Here is a 16,240-nt window from a genome sequence, read left to right on the forward strand (position 1 = left end):
CATTGCTCTTTCTGCCTTGATTGGTGTCTTGACGTTGTTCTGTGCTTTCTCGCGGGGAGCTGGGCTGGCGTCGGTAATTCAGACTTGGGGAACGGGCTCGCTCCTATACAAGAACCTAGGTTATACACATCGGTAGAGTACGTATATATATATATATATATGTAGGAAATTCAATAAATCGATCGATACATATCAGTTCCTGGACCAATTACCTACAGAGGGAAACCAACCGAGTGTACTTTCAGAGTTCAAAGTCGGTTCTATTTTCAACTAGTCTATCCAGAGAACAACAACAGTGGTAAATAAAAATATAAGAGGAAGGATTTTCTTTTCCCTTCTCCGGGTCATACAGTATCATCATCGGAACTTTTTGCTGGACCAAAAAAAAAAAAAAAAAAAAAAAGGAGGATATTTTTATATCTAAAAAAGAAAGAAAGAAAAGTCCGGGATAGATGAATATGATGATGTGATATACGAACAAAAAAAAAAAAAAAAAAAAGAAAGGAAGGGAAATTCAAAGTAAACAAGGCAAACGATATCCCTAACGCAGTCCCTGGAGCTCCTGTTCAACCTCGGCCTTCACAATCTCACGCACACCCTGCCATCCGGCAGAGGCCCCAACGGGGGTAACTCTGCTCTCGCGCTCCTCGAGACCAATAAACTCCTGGGGCAGAACTTCCTGGAAGCTGTAGCCATCCTGACCCTGGAGGGAGAGATCAACGGCACTGGCAAACTTGGCCGGGTGAGCGGTGGAAAGGGAGATATGTTTTGTTCCCGGGTTGCGGGCGATAGAGCGCAACGAAGCATTAACAGCGATAGCGGAGTGAGGGTCGAGGATGTAGCCACCGGTCTTGGAGCTCTTGGCGCTTCCGGCCCCAAGGTTAGAAGGGAAGCAGGTGTTGTAGGTGGAGCGGATCTGGGAGATGGTCTCGTCGTTGCTGACGCGCTCACTCTCGAACTCCGCCTTGGCAGCGTCGAGGACGGCAGCGGGGACGCTGAAACCGCCTTGGGTTTTAAGCTGGTTGAGCCAGCCGCTGACGCTCTCCGAGGCTTGCTTGCGCTTCTCGGCAACGGAACTGGCGGTGCTGGTCTGGAAAGCCAGGAACCACAGGAGACGCTCGAAGTTGCTGCTGACGAGGATGTCCATGGCGGGGCTGTGGGTTTCCTTGACACCCATGCCTTGGGAGTCGTTCTTGGAGTAATTACCGCCGCTACGGAAGAAACGGTCAAGAATGTCGTTCTCATTCGTGGCGATGACGAGCTTGTCTGCGGCAAGTCCCATCTGCTTGGCGAACCAACCAGCCAGGATGTCGCCAAAATTGCCGGACGGCACGACAAAGCGAACCTGGGAGTCCTGGGTGAAACCGGCGGTCTTGGTGACGGCAAAGTAAGAGTAGAAATAGTATGTGATCTGAGCGAGGATGCGAGCCCAGTTGATGGAGTTGACGGCGGCGAGGTTGTGGGTAGAGTTGAGCTCGGGGTCGGCAAAGAGGGCCTTGACGATATCTTGGCAGTCATCGAAGGAGCCATCGACGGTAAGATTGTGCACGTTGGGGTCCAGGACAGTGGTCATCTGAGCTTGTTGGATGGGGGACACCTTTCCCGTGGGGAACAGGATGAAAATAGAAACGTCCTTCTTGCCGCGGAGGCCGTAGATGGCAGCAGAGCCAGTGTCGCCGCTGGTCGCGCCAACGACTGTAAGGTGATGTCTGTCCTGATCCTGCTTATCTTGGTTCTTGCGCACCAGGAAGTACTCAAACAGGTTTCCAAGGAACTGAAGAGCCACATCCTTGAAGGCAAAAGTCGGTCCGTGGAAGAGTTCGAGGAGGTAGAGGTTCTGCTTAGGGTCCAACTCGACAACGGGAGTGCGTTCGGAGTGGCGGAAGGTCGCGTAGGAGCGCTTGATGATGCCCTTGAGGTCTTCGGAGGGGATTTCCGATGGTGAAATGTACAAGGACATGATCCGGAAGGCGAGATCTTCGAAACTCAGATCGCGCCACTCCGACTCCCACGAGGCGGGCAGGGCAGGGATTTCCTCGGGGATGAAGAGGCCCCCATCCGAGGCCAATCCCTTCAGGACGACATCCTCGAAGGACAGCTACACCGGCGTACAGAGCATGGTTAGCCACCAAGAAGGTCAACCTGTCGAGGATTTGTGCGGGAAGGAATCCTTCTCCGTGTGACTTACTCCGTAGGAGGCACCCCGCGTACTCAGATATTTCTGGGAAAGGGTATGCGACATGATTGATAACCAGCGAAAATTCAGATCAAATTCAGATCAATGCAGTCGAGGGTGGGAGATCTAACTCTTAACTCCCTCGCCAGGCAAGAGAATGCGGATGAATTCATTCTCAATTTCTCATCCAAAACCCCGCGGCGGGGAGTCTCTTGCCGTTTTCGCTCTAGTGGCTCCGACAGCGGCGTGGTCGGATCACGTGCGGGACCGGTTGGTTCTCCATGATGATTGATATACACAGGATCCATGATAGTTAACTATGTACATTACTTGATTATACGATCATCTGGTGTCTAGTCTAGTGTTCCTCCTCGTTGACTAACACGTAACGGTACCGTGCTTTGCCGTTTTCCATATCGACAATCGCCTTATTGGCGTCCTTCATCGGGACCTCCTCGATCCAAGGCTTCAACCCCTTCTCCGCCGCGAGAGCCAGCATCTCTCTGATGTCATCCGGGCTTCCGATAAAGGAACCTCCGATCCTAAGACGACGCCTAAGATGAGGGATGGGGGCGTTGAGCACCCCGTCGTCCGGCAGGCCAACTTGGACAAAGCTGCCGTCCGTGGCAAGGAGGCCGATATATTCAGCCATGGGCATCTAAAATCAACCATGGTTAATCTCACGCTAGTTGGCTCGTAGTGTAGTAGTAACATACCTTGGACGAGGACACTGTGCAGACAATAATATCCAAGGTGCGAGCGTATTTGGTAGCCCAGTCGGGCTCGTCATCGGTAGCGATGTAGAGATCCGCCCCCATCTTCAGCGCATCCGCGCTCTTTGCGGCCTTGCGCGAAATAGCGACGACCTTGTCCGCGCCCATAGCCTTGGCGAACAGGACACCAAAGTGACCGAGACCACCAAGGCCAATGATACCCACCCGCTTCCCGGGGCCGCACTGGTTGTGCTTGAGAGGGCTGTAGAGGGTAGCACCGCCGCAGAGCATAGGTGCGGCATCGGCGGAAGGAATGGCGTCCGGGATCTTGACAACGAAATGGGCGGTCGAACGGTTATAAAGCGCATACCCACCATAGGACTTGTCGCCATTCAGGTGGACGCCGTTGTAGGTGCCCACCATCTTCTGTTGACAGTACTGCTCCCAGCCCATGGCACATTCGGGGCAGTCCCCTAGACGTCCCAAGCAGGAGTCGTTCTGGGCCCCAACTCCCACACGGTCTCCCACTTTAATGCTGCCGTCGGTCTGGGAGCCGACACGGACGGCGATTCCCACAATTTCGTGGCCCACGCAACAGGGGTACAGCGCAGGTTTCTACTCCATCTAGATGAGCGGACCGGACCGGGATTACTCGCTTCTCAGAGAAAGAACTTGATCGAACTTACCCAGCCACTTCGAAGCGTGTGCAAATCCGAGCCACAGACACCGCAGTGGGTGACCTTGATATCGATGTCGGTCTCTTCCCAGGCCTTGGGCTCAAACTCCTGCCAGACCATATTCCCATCAGCCGACTTGGGGTCCAACCCCATCCATCCTTCAAACTTGTAGTCCTGCTGGGCCATGGTTGAACACTTGACGATGACGACAAGGGGAAGAAGAGGAAGAATAATACACAGGACAGAGGAAAAAGACGGGAAATCCAGCACTTTTAAAGTGGAGGTCCGTTATCAGTACGTACCCACTTTCCATCGGCCAGCAAGAAGCAATAAGAAAAAAAAAATCCTGAAATTCGGGATTAATAATACCCAGATTTGGGCGCTTTCCGGTAGACTGTCTGTCAGGAGAGTCCAATTGGATAGAAGGATAGAATGGAGGAGTTGGATGTTGTGCGTCATAATTTACTACCCAGCGATATCTCTCGCATTCTGCCCTTTTTGGGTTTAATTTATAGTTTTCTTCTTCGTCTTTTTTTTTGCGTATCGTCACAGACCTATTACCAGGTTCGATTACAGCGCGAGGGGATCGTCTCGAATCGATTCTTTCCCAGCAATCTAAGGCTTCATTTACTCAACAGTAACAGGTCTATTTTTTCCAGAGACTGGGTCAAGACCTCATAGGAAACAATGCTGAAATGGGGGGGGGAAGGGGAATGCGATATACAAAAAGGTACATACATGTGGCAGGAAGTGAATAGAGGCATACCAGTGGAAGCGTGTGATGATTGAATGGTTAAGATTAGGAGGCTGTATTTTCGAATTACAGCCATCTTGTGGGTCCCCTTGGCTGATATTTCTTCAGCTATAGAACTGACATTTCTTGGCCAAGAAAGATGTTTGTGCTCCCCTTACTCAAAACAGGGACATGATGTCCTCGTTGGTCTGCTTGGGCTGGCTTCCTCCTGGCGGAGGGGACATACTGTTTCCGGAAAGATCGAGCCCGGCAAACCCGTTCATGAGGTCAGCCCCAGCACCACCATTAGGAGCCGCACTTGCACCCGCTGAGGACATGGCACCGCCATCCCCAAAGACACCAAGGAGGTCATCTAGATTGTTGGTTGCTGCTGCAGGGGCACCAACTGCGGGAGACTCGACCCGAACAGGAGTGCCCGCGAGACCTTCAAGACCGGACATACCGCCACCCGGCTCCTTGTGAGCTGATGCTGGTGCCGTGCCGTCAAAATCAATATCCAGGAGGTTTTCGACGTTGCTTTGGGTTTGCGCAGGGGCACCCGTAACGGCCGCAGCGGTAGCGGCAGCCAATGGGTTTTCGCGGGCATTTTGAATTTGCTCCCTAAAATTATACATCAGCAAATCGGTCCCGAGAAGACAAAGGAAATCCAAGGAAGGGGGCATACTCAATAGCCGCCTTCTGAACGGCATCAGCACCGAATCGGCCTTGGCCGACAAACTGCTCTGGAGGCTTGTGGTAGACAGATGCCAGTGTAGAGAGTTCACCCAAAAGCTGTTCAAGAAGAGCAGGGGGGAGTGAATGAATAGTGGTGATAATTGGTGGTTTCTTGGAGAGCACGATGTTCTTAGCAGCGTTGGGGTCGTTGGTGTTGGACAACAGGCGCCAGTAGACATAGGCCCTGTCACGAACATCAGGGTTGTCATTTTCAGCTGTTGCCGCCTGCAGCACCTTTTGGACCAGTCCTTGAGCTTTATCAGGGCGTTTCAAGAAGAGCTTGACGACAGCCGTCAGGATTTGCAACTGGGTCTAGGATTATCGATTAGAATTGCTGACAACCAACCAAAACCAGGATTGGGCCGAACCAACCTGAGAGAATTCTTCGTTAAAGCCCTCAACAAAACCAGCCAGGATATCCCCCGCATTGCTAATCTTCTCCGCGTACTCTCCCACAATCCAGATGAGTGCAGCTCTGGCGTTCGGTTCATCCAACTCATCAATGCATTTGCAGAGCGTGGGGATGATGCCTTCGTAACCAGGATATTTCCGGAAAATGTCTTTGATCACCACAATGGCCTCCTGCACCACGTAGTTGACCTTGGTATTGATGAGGTCTAGCAATGTATTGACGCACCTCTCGCTAGCGCTCTCGATCTTAATGGCAACCTGGCCGATAGCCCTAACAGCACGACGCACGAAGTCCATATCCACCTCCAGGGCGTATTCCTTCAGCTCTGCTAGTAACTGATCGACATTGCGGTCATTGGCTATCCGTACCATAATCTCAAGCTTCTGGAACTTAACATAGGGAGGATCATTGTACTTGCAGAAGAAAACGCGGAGTTCCTTATTCAGAATGTCCGGTTGCTTCTGTAGCAGAAGGTCGATATTCCGCAGAGCGACATATTGAACTTCGGGGGCAGAAGAAACGAGGGTCACTAGTAGTTTGTATTAGTTACCACGTATACAAGACCAAAGGTCACGAGAAAGAAATACCTAATGGAGGGGCCATTTTTTTCAGGTAGTTCTTGGACAACTCAGCATTGATAATTTTCATATGGAGGAAGACGGCCTTGACCGCAGCCAGCACCACACTGGGGTTTGCATGCTGAAACTGGGGCGCAACTCGCTCACAAATTTGCTCCGCTTCGTTTACAGCGCTCGTTCTGTACTCCGACAAAGTCGTGAGGATGGTGACGCGACCCCACTCAGTACACTCATTCAGGGCCATTAAAAGCTTCCGTAGGGTATTCGCTGTCACTTGAAGAGCCTGAGTTTCCGGAGCAGCGTGGTAGATCTCCGACAGGGCAGTGACGGAGTTGGCCACCACCATTGGATTGGGGTCGCCAATCATCTCTTGGAGCATCTCGAGGAACCCATTTTCCAGGCACATTGCGGGATTCAAGTCGAACAGCTTAGCCACACAAATAGCCGCAGTCTTGCGAACATACGGCGATTCGTCCCGGAGAGTCTTCCGAAGCGGTTCCTCCATATAGTCAACCATCTTGTCCACCCGGATACATCCCATCGTACGGATTGCAAGCGCTCGAATGAGGGGATTCGGGTCTTCAGAGTCTTGAACAAACGTGTTCACAGCGAGGATACAAAGGTCCGGATGCGATTTGGCGTAGTTCCTAGCTCGCAGGGTCCGAGATCAGCACACACGGTTGTCAGGAAGCCGGAAAATGAGCACCCACATAAGATAGAGGTACACAAGCTTTTTCTGCTCGAGGTCATTTGTCGCAATATTCTTGAGAACGTCGGGGAAGAGAGCAGAAACATCCTTGCCCAGAGTCATGGCCATGATGGTCTTCTGAATCGACTCCTTCCTGTAACACCAGTTAGATGCTGCCCAGCCATCGTGACAGAACCTGCACGCATAAGATATCGACGTAAAACCTACCGTTCATAGGCATATTGGGAGCTAGCGCTTTGGTTAGTATCGACTTCGCAATGGGGTATTATTATGTAGAAAAATAGGGGAGACCCCATACACAAGACCAACTCGCAACTCGAACGTCTCTCCTTTCCTCGGCACCGCAAAGGCACCCCTGATCCTATTCATCGTCATGACGCGTGGAAAAAATAGGCTTCAGCGGCGACAAGGTCGCGCCTCCGCAGAAAACAATACAGACGGGGTAGAAATGAGGGAAAGCGTCGTCGTGTCGCCAACGACTGCGGGGGAAGTTGGGCGAAGGGCGAGTTCGCTTCAGGGATCAGTGGGCCGCCCGGAGCGATCAAGGCTGGAGTGTAGAAGAATGAAATAAGATCCGGAGAGATAGATCAGACCATGATCCCCCGTAGAAGGCTGGAAGGGGAGAAAGAAAAGGAGAGGGAAGATGGGAGCTGGAGAAGAGAGAAGTTGGTCTGGGCCCCAAAAGACGAGGTGTTGTCCACAAAGCGGCTCATCTCATCTCGACCAACTAAAGGAGTCAAGTCAGTCCGTCCTCGTCTTTTTTCTCGCAACAACAATCAACATGGTAGGTTCTTCTTCTTACGAATTTACAACCCATACTAATTCCGATCTTTTCCCTCCAGGCCAATCTCCCCAATCTCCGGAGGCTGTTCGTCGAAGCCCGATCAGAAGCGGAGGAGAATGAGTACTCCCGGACTGCTGTGTGCTCTCTCTATCTCCAAATGTCTATAATTACAATGCTGATCGTGTTAATACAGTTCTATAACCTCGTTCTCTTCATATCCTCTGTCGCGGTCTTTAGTCTGGCTGCTCAACGGATGAGTGGTTCGAAATCGGGGAAATGACGACGACGACGCTCTAGCGAACAGGATGCAACAGCTCATTTCATTACATCGTTAAATTATACATGAAGAAGAGATTCCGCCGGGTATATCGACTAGACCTCTTGCAAAATCAATCCGTTTCCTCCCCTTCACTTTCTAAAAATGCAAGACTCCTCCGTCCTCTGTTCAACCTCCGCCGGGGACCGCTGTCACTACCGTCATCATCCGCACTTCCTTTGCCCCATCGTTTCGCCCCCTCCTGGACCAATTCAAGGTCAGCCTGAAGCTCACGCGCTTCTCGAATCTGTTTGGCCTTGTCTACCGAATAGCGTCCATCCATACCCGCGTCCTTCAGCATGCTCTTGAGGTGTTGGATCTTCGTCTTGGGTGTATCGTACGGAGCCAGCTCTCGCGACCACATCTTGCGAATACCACATTTGATGAGCCATCCCTGTAATCTTTTGATCTCTGCCTGGTTAGGGTCTATGTCCGCTTCCTTCTTCCCCTTGGTGGCTGTCTGCTTCTCCTTGCGGGAAGTCATGCCAGTAGTCTTCCTTTGGCGTTGACGCTTGGGCTTGGGCTTGGGCTCTTCATCCAGGACAACCGACATCTCGCTCTCCGATCCGTCGCCAGGCTCATCTTTTTGCCCTTCTCTGTTCACATCGGAGTCATCAGATACGATCTTCTCAGACGATTCACGTCGCGATTTCTTCTTGGGCACTGTTTTCGCTTGTGTCTCAGTGGACGGTTCGGTGATCTCATCTTCTCCCTCGTCACTCGCTCGCTCATCGATTTCATTGCTGTCGGGAGTTGACTTGTGGCGTTTTCTGGAGGTGGAAGAGGATGCGGGTTTAGCTCGTTTAGTGAGCTTGGTAGTATCTGATGGAGAGGAGCTCCGGTCCTTGCTCTCGTCCTCCGCAGGTCGTGAATCCTGCGCGGCGGTATCTTGTACTTTCTATTATCATGGCGACAATAAGTAACCGCATCATGCAGCCCCCAAATGGGCAACTTAGTGAACATACCACCTCATCCTTAATAACCTGATCACTCCTGGCTTTCCAATCCCCAGTGCCTTTGTAAAACCCATCCTCCAGCTGCAATGACTTCTCCGCTGCCAGTCGGACCCTCTTGACGGTCAATTCCTCTATTTTCCCGGTCTTGTAGATTTTGGCGACTGCATCGCGTAGGGCCTTCTCCAGCGTTTCGTCGGAGGGTGGTGAGGGAGGAGCGGAGAGATCCGATTCAGACCCGGACTCGGACTCTGAAAGAGCGTATTTTCGAGGCATATTTAATCACTTCATCGACTTCCAATCCAACTGGACATTCGTGACCGTCCGAGCGGCGAAAAAAAGGGTAGCGAAGCGCCAAAGACACGACGAGAAGCACAACACAAATTGAAAGAAATAAGCACGTCTGCGGCAAAGTCAGACTAACAGAGCAGCTTAACAAGCGCCTCACTCAGAGAAAGTAGATGAATCAAAACAAGACAACGAGCCACACGAAGCTCCCAGATTCCAACCCAAGCTTCTGAATAGCTCTCTTGCGTATTTTGGTTGGTTTTGGACCGATTGGATAGTTACATAGACGCTGACAAAGCGACGTGGGAAATCTCCCCGAGACCCGAGAAGAGAAAGACAAACGCAACGCATCTATAACTAAATCTACGGCCGTCCAGACTTTCTCACATTCGTTCGTACAGGACCGGTTTATAAGTCGCAGCAGAGAGCCCTTCATTCCCATAGTTTATTTTGACAGACCCCTTCCACCGAATACGTTCCTCGCAACTCCATTGAACAGCAGCCAGCCAATGGCGGACATAATAAATCCAGGATCGCAAGCAACACCACCAAAGACGCTTTTCATCCACAAGGCCCAAGCAGCCGCAGGAGCAGCCGCAAGCTCTTCGTCATCCTCTCCAGAGTCAAAAGATGATTCCTCGACGACAACGCCTCCCGCTGGCGTCGGCGTCGTGCTAGATAAAGACGGAAAGCCGTATGTCTCCTCCGCGTCCCAGCTGGTGACGAACAGCGCGCATAAAGAAACAACGAGACACTAACGAACAGAAATACCGGACGTATTAGATGCCGTCTCTGCACCTCCGCTGCATCCTGGCGCAACCTCACAAAACAGGCCAAAATGCAAGGTCCCGCCGCTGCCGCCACACCTACTTCAAAATCAGGCCCCCTCGAGGAAGCCAACGCTCAGCCCTCTGCGCGTCCGGAGTGCCCCCCCGACGTTGAGGAGCTTGGCCGCTCCACCTGGACCTTCCTGCACTCACTCACGGCGGCGTATCCTACACAAGCATCGACAGAACAACAGGCGGAAATGCGGACGTTCCTGAAGCTCTTCTCGCGGTTATATCCGTGCTGGGTGTGTGCGGATGACCTTCGCACTTGGATGGCGGAGCCGAGTGGTAAGAATGCGCCGCGCCTGGGTGGGAGATCGGACTTTGGGACGTGGATGTGTCAGGCGCATAACGAGGTGAATCGGAAGCTCGGGAAAAAGGAGTTTGATTGTCGGTTTTGGGAGGAGAGGTGGAGGACTGGTTGGAAGGATGGAAGGTGTGATTAGGAAATGACGAACTTTCTTTCTTCCCATGGTTTTGCTCACTGGGGGATTGGGGAGCTTGTGTAATTTTATGATATCGATGGGATAAGATAGGGTAGTATAGATGGCTACTACAGCTTGTATATATATATATGAATAGACTAGAACATCTCCACACGGAACAGGTTCAACTTGCATTGCATTGACAATAATAATTGTGAAATAGTTATACTAACATCGCTCAGGAAATATCGAAGACAGGCAATAATAGATCGATACATCTAAATAACACGAGCGTTCCTCGCCACCCCAAAGACCAACAACTAGCCCTCATAGAAGTAAGCAAGTTCACTTTTCTATGTTGAAACATAAGCCATCGCACGTCGTCATCTGGAAATTAATTCTGGCCCGGGACAAACAACCGCAGTCCACTCGCCGGTGCACCGATCTCAGTTACATCAGAGATGCGGCACACACTACCCTTATATTGTTCGTGGTACTTCGCATTGGTGAAAGGGTCGGAGACGCTTGGGGATCCGCCGTAGATCGGCGTATACGAAGCAGCACAGATATCAAAGTCGGCGAACTGGTCGAATTCAATGTCGATTTTGTCCTGGGGGCTACGCTCGCATTGGGCCTTGACCTTCTTGGCCTATGGGGAGGAATTAGCAATGTTACTCGGGAGACGCAAAGAGGCGCAAATAGGGGAAATGTACCTGTTCCAGAAGCTTAGCAGAGCCACCATTAGCCAGCATGCGATTGGCGAAGCTAAGAGCAGAAGAGTAGTTCTTGTGGGTGAAGGCAAACTTCATCGCTTGAGCGAGAGCAAGTTGCCTGTGAGCAACCTCCAGTTTAGGAATGGTGAAGTAGGCAGAGAGTTCGAGGCTTCTCTGAAGACCCTCGGGGGTTTCTGCCGACAGAGTACGGCGCTCCAACTCAATAGACATGGCCAAGATGTACTCCCGAGCGGTCTCGATGATCTTCTTGGCTTGCTCAACCTCAGCCTCCGATGACACGCTGTTCACCAAGATCGAGTGCAAGATGCCCTTGAAGATCTTAACGCCATCTTCTAGCTTGTTGGCCCTCATTGCTGCATAACCCTCTTGCAGATCGACATTGGCAATCGTCTCGAGGTCCTTGGGGATAACAGGCAGGACTTTACGGCTGTCGGTCTCATCAACGGTTCGTCGAACATAGTTAACTAACGGAGGAAGGCTGGGAGTCGCAGCGAGATACGTCTTGGATGCCTTGAAGACTTCAAGAAATCTGGGTTTCAAAGGAGTGAAGTTCACAGCTCCCACCTGGCGGTTAAGTAGTTGCATGGCTGTGTCAAAGGACCCAGCAGCAACATGGTCTGCCGCTAGCGGAGAGTTGCGAGCCCAAAGGTCTGCCTCAGTGCTGCCTGTGCCCGCCTCTGCGCTGTCAACATTGACAAACTCAACATCTTCCTCGACATTAATTTCGTCACCCATGTCCCATCCAGCAACGTCTTCTTCTTCTTCTCCTTCAAGAGTTTCACGTGCAGTAACGGCCTCATCATTTTCCTCTTCGCCTTCAAAGTCGAGCTCACCGGCTTCCTCGTCACCGGCTCCAACTTCTCCAAGAAGAGCCTTTTCGAAAGAGGAGTGCGCTGCAGCCTTGACGGGCCAGCTTGCCTTGAAGGTTTCCACAATGGGACGTGGCACTGGAAGAGGCTCGTCGATTGTCGGAAGCGAGATCTGGTCTTCCGTTAGACCACAGGCCTCGAGGATAGACTCAGCCTCCTCTGTCAGGCCGTGAGACTTGGCAGTAAGGTATGCGAGAGGATCTGCAAGAGGTTAGAAAGACGAAGTCAGAGCAACAGAATCCATTGTATGACCTACATTGATCAACTTCCTTGAACATTTGAATTCTGTCTTCCACATCTCCACGGTAGATCGCATTCTGGAAACGCGACGTGAAGTCACCACGATGTTCTGCGATCTTAGCCATTCTTGACAGCTTCTCCTGGTCTCCGGTCGACAGGTACAAGAAAGACAATTTATCAAAGTTGCGCTGTTTTTGGTAAGCCATCTCGACGATCTGGTGGTTGCCATGTGCCAAGGCCTCAGTACCGAGGCGGCTCCACAAGTTAGGGCGATCTAGCTCTCTCGCCATTTCGATTGCGACATCAAGGTTACCACACTCTAGGGCGAGTTCGAAGCGTGTTTGGGGATCTTCCACGAACTGGAGGGCAATCTCTGGGTACCCTTTCTTCTGTAGATAAGAGATGATGCTTTGACCAACCAGGCTGGAAGTCTTGATAATCTGCAGCATTTCATCGTAGTTCCTCTTGACAAGCGCAAGCTTGAATCGGTATTCGGTGGGATCAATGTCTAGGGTCCTTGGCTTAGCATTTCGGTCCAGGCAGTAGACGCTGCGGCCCTTGACCTTGACAAGGTAGACTGTCTGGTCCAAGGTCCGAATGATACCACTATCACTACAATGGGGGTCAGCTTTTGGTCACCCGAGGATTTGGAACAGATCTTACCCATTCAGCAGCGAGTACTTAACGTGGTTCAAGGTGGAGTAAAGAAGGACGCCAGCGTCATCCCAAGCTGCGCTCTTGATACGGATCGTCTCGTGCAGGCTACTCACTTGCTCTAGGGTCTTTGTGACGATGGTGACATTGTGCTTGCTGAGCAAGGCTGCATAGAGTCCGTCATTGGACCACACAACATACTTAACACCGCTTACAGCCAACTCTGCCAGCTGCTTCTTCTGTTGGATGTCAAACAGAACAACAGTAGTGGGAGTGATGAAAAGCAGGCAGCCAGTTCCACCAAAGTAGATATCCGTGGTTCCAGCAGGGGGCTTGATGGACTTTGTCGTGGAGTTGCTGAGATCCTTGATATCTACCTGCTGGTTTGTTTGGCTGAAGACAGCGAACCGATTGCGAGCAACAAAGACGGCAGACGAGGCTTGGCCCCGTTTAACATCGGTCGGTTCAATGGCTCCAGTGGCGTCCCGGGGAAGATGGATCAACTCATAAACACCGCCGTCGGTGGGAGAAGTAACGAGAATGGCACGCTCGGCGGGGTTGTAGGAGAGGGCGCGAGGAGGAACCCAAGGAGATCCAAGCTTGCGCAAGGAGAGCATAGATGGAGATTCGACGTTCTTTGCAAAGTCAAACGATTTAACGTGCTTCTCCTTGGTAATATAGAACAATTGATTCTGGTACACCGCAGATGCAGGCCTCTCCCTTTCCAGCTTAAAAACCATCACACCAGTGTCATGACCGGCAGCGAACAGGTTGATTTCGGGGTGCGCAGCAATGACCCAGAATCGGTCCACATCCCGCTTAAAGGACTGGACGGAGGTTCTTTTGTTCAAATCCCAGGCGCGGATTGTCTTGTCTTCGCCGACAGAAAGGATAAGGTCTTGGTGAGGGTGGAACAGGCAGGCAGACGCATTCTGAAAATGGCCACGACAGGTGTCGACTTCCCATGCTTTGGTATCTATAAACCAAGTTAGCGGGCCCGCATCACTGACCGTTGAGGACATTATTATAGCATACCACTCATCCTCCAGAGCTTAATGAGGCGGTCATCGCCTGCGGACACAATCAGGGGCAAAGTGGGGTGGAAAGAAACCCAGTTGACACCTCGATCGTGACCCTCCAGAACGAACTTCACGACTGCATCAGTGTTTCCAAACATATCCGCTTGTCCCGGGTTGGCGCGGGCCATCTGATCCTCGAATGACATGGTGGTTGGAGCCGAGTGCTTCTTCCGCAATCCTGAGATATCCCAAATGCGAACAGACTGATCCAACGAGGCGGAGGCGATGAGGTCTTCGGTAGGATGGAATTGCGCGCACATCACATAGTGGTTATGGCCGGTCATGGTGCAGACTAAAGAACAAAAATCAGCTCCGGTCTGGACAGGTGGCCAAAGTCCGACTTACTCAATGATCTGTTTTGCCAATTCCAGATTCTGATGGTTTGATCGTCTGACGCAGACAGAATCCAGGGGAGCTCATGGTGGAAAAAGACGGTCCGCACATAGTCCAGGTGGCCATTTAATGTGAATAGACATCTCCGAGTCTGGTAGCTCCAGACTTTGATCTTGTAATCGTCACCTCCGGACACGAAGAGGGGCTGGGTCGGGTGGAAGTCAATGCCTCGAACGGGGCCATCGTGTTCTTCGAAACGATCAATGAGGGTTCCCATGCGATAGTCCCACAGCTGGATTGTGGATGAATGAAGGGATACGAGAATCCATGGTCTAGGTGAAGGTTAGTCGTGGCCGAATGCGACGCGTAGGGAGAAGGGACTGGACTCCGAACTGACCGCTTGGGATGGAAGGCAATTCCCTTCGCACGGGATGATTTCGACTCAAACTATCAAGAGCACAATAATTAGCAAGTGCTTTACAGGCAAACAGTGATAGAAACCTGAAATAGGGCCACTGGGGAGAGAGGAAAGCATACCTTGGTAAGCATGTTTGGGGAGGACTGCATCTTGAAGGAGGGTTGGCCGAAGCCGCACCATAGAGAAGCAGAAGCAAGCTCCGCGCACTAAAGACAAAGAGATCACAGAAGCGACCACCTCATCCACTGCACAACGAGAGAGATGAGCAGAGGAAAAGAACAGGTGAGGTCGAGGAGCGTCTGGACTCTGGATCGACAGGACAGTCTGGACAGGACACCTTCATCGATGGCGGTAACGTGGACTTATTGAATAAGCGAGTGTCGCGGGCCAATGATGGACGCGGGCGGTGAGAAGCTCTCAGGGGAACCGTCGCCAGTCGGGCATCTTATGATGGACAACCACGCTCATTTTCCGACATGGTGAGGATGAATCCGTGATGGATCTTATCTTATTTGACTTGGGGATGATGCATTTCGGTTTTATGTGGTTCTTTCCTGTTCCATCGCACTCAAGCCTAGTCTGAACCTGACTGACCCCCGCGCTACTATACTATGGGGACATCCTGCATCTTTGGACGCTACGAAGCTCTGTGAACTAAACATTGAACTAGCACACCACGCTCGATACTATGGAACAAGATGGATGGGCCCCTATCTGGCGTCAATCATCATCCAATGCCAATACAGCCCATAAGGAAACGACTTTCCAGCCAAATCGCCAACCCAGTCCCAAAATCTCCCCTGCTGAAGAACTTGAGGGCTTGTGGGTAGAAGACGTACCACTAGGGGACTACGCTGACAACGCGGGTATCCAGCTAGTCAAACCATATGCCATCGAGGAGCCAGATGCAGAGTCTACATATGAACATGACAACCCAACGGTAAGCCCATTCAAGGGCGATGGACTGGCCACCCCGCAAGGTGATTTAGTTGATTCCATGGAGGGCCTTCATTGTGATTCTGATAATCCTGACCCACAAGTCATGATTTCACCAAAAAGAGGCAGAAAGAGAAAGCCGACTAATCCGCTGGGCATCTCGCGGTCGGAACAACGGTATACGTCCAAGTCTGCGTTTGATGTCTACGAAGGACCTACACTAAGTCCGAAAAGGCCACGCAGGAAAAGCAAGCGGTCAAAGGAAAACCTTCGAGCTTCTTTAGCCTCTAATAGAACTCGAGCCTTGAGCGGATCGTCAGCTACCTCTGTCTCTACGGATTTTAGCGGTGCCACCGTTCCCGGTGAACCGACGGCCTCGGATGAAATGGACCTGGATTAATGATGGGTTATCCTATAGAGAGGGCATGGAATCTCTAGATTAAGCATGATATTTACATTTTACAAAAAAACCTTCGCCCAATCCCTACCAAAGACGGATGGATACCTACACTGGAAATCGAGCGTGATTCACGTGACTGACATGCCCCAGATGGATGACGTCACGCTATCCTCATCAGGGCCCATTCGAAGCTTGAGCTTCCGTCAACCTCAGCTCCAGTTCTTATGTGCGATTGATCGCAGAACCCCTCT

General features: G+C 51.5%; 8 protein-coding genes across 8 annotated transcripts; 3 read left to right on the forward strand and 5 right to left on the reverse strand.

Annotated features, from left to right (window-relative positions):
* Window positions 1-541: 541 nt before the first annotated feature.
* On the reverse strand, window positions 542-2,242 carry P175DRAFT_0496199 (threonine synthase THR4; the record flags this gene model as incomplete). The annotated part of the gene is made up of 2 exons (XM_040896114.1): window positions 542-2,098; window positions 2,189-2,242. 2 exons carry the CDS (start codon window positions 2,240-2,242, stop codon window positions 542-544), a joined length of 1,611 nt encoding a protein of 536 aa, XP_040748876.1.
* Window positions 2,243-2,534: 292 nt separating this feature from the next.
* P175DRAFT_0496200 (NAD(P)-dependent alcohol dehydrogenase) lies at window positions 2,535-3,752 on the reverse strand (the record flags this gene model as incomplete). Its single annotated transcript, XM_040896115.1, has 3 exons — window positions 2,535-2,834; window positions 2,893-3,504; window positions 3,576-3,752. 3 exons carry the CDS (start codon window positions 3,750-3,752, stop codon window positions 2,535-2,537), a joined length of 1,089 nt encoding a protein of 362 aa, XP_040748877.1.
* Window positions 3,753-4,276: 524 nt separating this feature from the next.
* On the reverse strand, window positions 4,277-7,217 carry P175DRAFT_090579 (putative AP-1 adaptor complex subunit beta). The gene is made up of 7 exons (XM_040901128.1): window positions 7,032-7,217; window positions 6,941-6,961; window positions 6,735-6,866; window positions 6,034-6,671; window positions 5,407-5,975; window positions 4,985-5,346; window positions 4,277-4,920 (listed from the first exon to the last, which is right to left on the reverse strand). The coding sequence occupies exons 1-7, from the start codon at window positions 7,106-7,108 to the stop codon at window positions 4,479-4,481; spliced, it is 2,241 nt and encodes a 746-aa protein (XP_040748878.1). The 5' UTR covers window positions 7,109-7,217; the 3' UTR covers window positions 4,277-4,478.
* Window positions 7,218-7,376: 159 nt separating this feature from the next.
* On the forward strand, window positions 7,377-7,797 carry P175DRAFT_0535817 (DUF5310 domain-containing protein; the record flags this gene model as incomplete). The annotated part of the gene is made up of 3 exons (XM_040900261.1): window positions 7,377-7,517; window positions 7,576-7,653; window positions 7,711-7,797. The coding sequence occupies 3 exons, from the start codon at window positions 7,377-7,379 to the stop codon at window positions 7,795-7,797; spliced, it is 306 nt and encodes a 101-aa protein (XP_040748879.1).
* Window positions 7,749-9,331, reverse strand: P175DRAFT_0504779 (putative transcriptional regulator). Its single transcript, XM_040897951.1, has 2 exons — window positions 8,799-9,331; window positions 7,749-8,731 (listed from the first exon to the last, which is right to left on the reverse strand). The coding sequence occupies exons 1-2, from the start codon at window positions 9,060-9,062 to the stop codon at window positions 7,907-7,909; spliced, it is 1,089 nt and encodes a 362-aa protein (XP_040748880.1). The 5' UTR covers window positions 9,063-9,331; the 3' UTR covers window positions 7,749-7,906.
* Window positions 9,332-9,421: 90 nt separating this feature from the next.
* On the forward strand, window positions 9,422-10,506 carry P175DRAFT_0504780 (flavin-linked sulfhydryl oxidase). The gene is made up of 2 exons (XM_040897952.1): window positions 9,422-9,768; window positions 9,858-10,506. The coding sequence occupies exons 1-2, from the start codon at window positions 9,584-9,586 to the stop codon at window positions 10,345-10,347; spliced, it is 675 nt and encodes a 224-aa protein (XP_040748881.1). The 5' UTR covers window positions 9,422-9,583; the 3' UTR covers window positions 10,348-10,506.
* Window positions 10,496-14,996, reverse strand: P175DRAFT_0504781 (coatomer subunit alpha). The gene is made up of 8 exons (XM_040897953.1): window positions 14,773-14,996; window positions 14,633-14,682; window positions 14,248-14,567; window positions 13,859-14,194; window positions 12,833-13,799; window positions 12,186-12,781; window positions 11,040-12,130; window positions 10,496-10,975 (listed from the first exon to the last, which is right to left on the reverse strand). The coding sequence occupies exons 1-8, from the start codon at window positions 14,800-14,802 to the stop codon at window positions 10,721-10,723; spliced, it is 3,645 nt and encodes a 1,214-aa protein (XP_040748882.1). The 5' UTR covers window positions 14,803-14,996; the 3' UTR covers window positions 10,496-10,720.
* Window positions 14,997-15,104: 108 nt separating this feature from the next.
* On the forward strand, window positions 15,105-16,178 carry P175DRAFT_090724 (uncharacterized protein). Its single transcript, XM_040901129.1, has one exon. The coding sequence runs from the start codon at window positions 15,342-15,344 to the stop codon at window positions 15,987-15,989; it is 648 nt and encodes a 215-aa protein (XP_040748883.1). The 5' UTR covers window positions 15,105-15,341; the 3' UTR covers window positions 15,990-16,178.
* The last annotated feature ends 62 nt before the right edge of the window (window positions 16,179-16,240 follow it).

This window comes from Aspergillus ochraceoroseus (genome assembly GCF_002846915.1).
Source record: "Aspergillus ochraceoroseus IBT 24754 chromosome Unknown P175scaffold_10, whole genome shotgun sequence".
NCBI classification, from domain to species: Eukaryota; Fungi; Ascomycota; class Eurotiomycetes; order Eurotiales; family Aspergillaceae; genus Aspergillus; species Aspergillus ochraceoroseus.

Coding starts and splice junctions, on each gene's coding strand:
- P175DRAFT_090579 (XM_040901128.1), bottom strand. CDS start 7,108: ATGACGATGAATAGGATCAGGGGTGCCTTTGCGGTGCCGAGGAAAGGA. Junction 6,962..7,031: donor GAGTTGCGAGTTGGTCTTGT/GTATGGGGTCTC, acceptor CCAAAGCGCTAG/CTCCCAATATGCCTATGAAC. Junction 6,867..6,940: donor TCCCAATATGCCTATGAACG/GTAGGTTTTACG, acceptor CTGGTGTTACAG/GAAGGAGTCGATTCAGAAGA.
- P175DRAFT_0504779 (XM_040897951.1), bottom strand. CDS start 9,062: ATGCCTCGAAAATACGCTCTTTCAGAGTCCGAGTCCGGGTCTGAATCG. Junction 8,732..8,798: donor AGGTTATTAAGGATGAGGTG/GTATGTTCACTA, acceptor CCATGATAATAG/AAAGTACAAGATACCGCCGC.
- P175DRAFT_0504780 (XM_040897952.1), top strand. CDS start 9,584: ATGGCGGACATAATAAATCCAGGATCGCAAGCAACACCACCAAAGACG. Junction 9,769..9,857: donor CTAGATAAAGACGGAAAGCC/GTATGTCTCCTC, acceptor CGGACGTATTAG/ATGCCGTCTCTGCACCTCCG.
- P175DRAFT_0504781 (XM_040897953.1), bottom strand. CDS start 14,802: ATGCAGTCCTCCCCAAACATGCTTACCAAG. Junction 13,800..13,858: donor TAAGCTCTGGAGGATGAGTG/GTATGCTATAAT, acceptor CTTGGTTTATAG/ATACCAAAGCATGGGAAGTC. Junction 12,782..12,832: donor AAGTACTCGCTGCTGAATGG/GTAAGATCTGTT, acceptor CCCCCATTGTAG/TGATAGTGGTATCATTCGGA.
- P175DRAFT_090724 (XM_040901129.1), top strand. CDS start 15,342: ATGGAACAAGATGGATGGGCCCCTATCTGGCGTCAATCATCATCCAAT.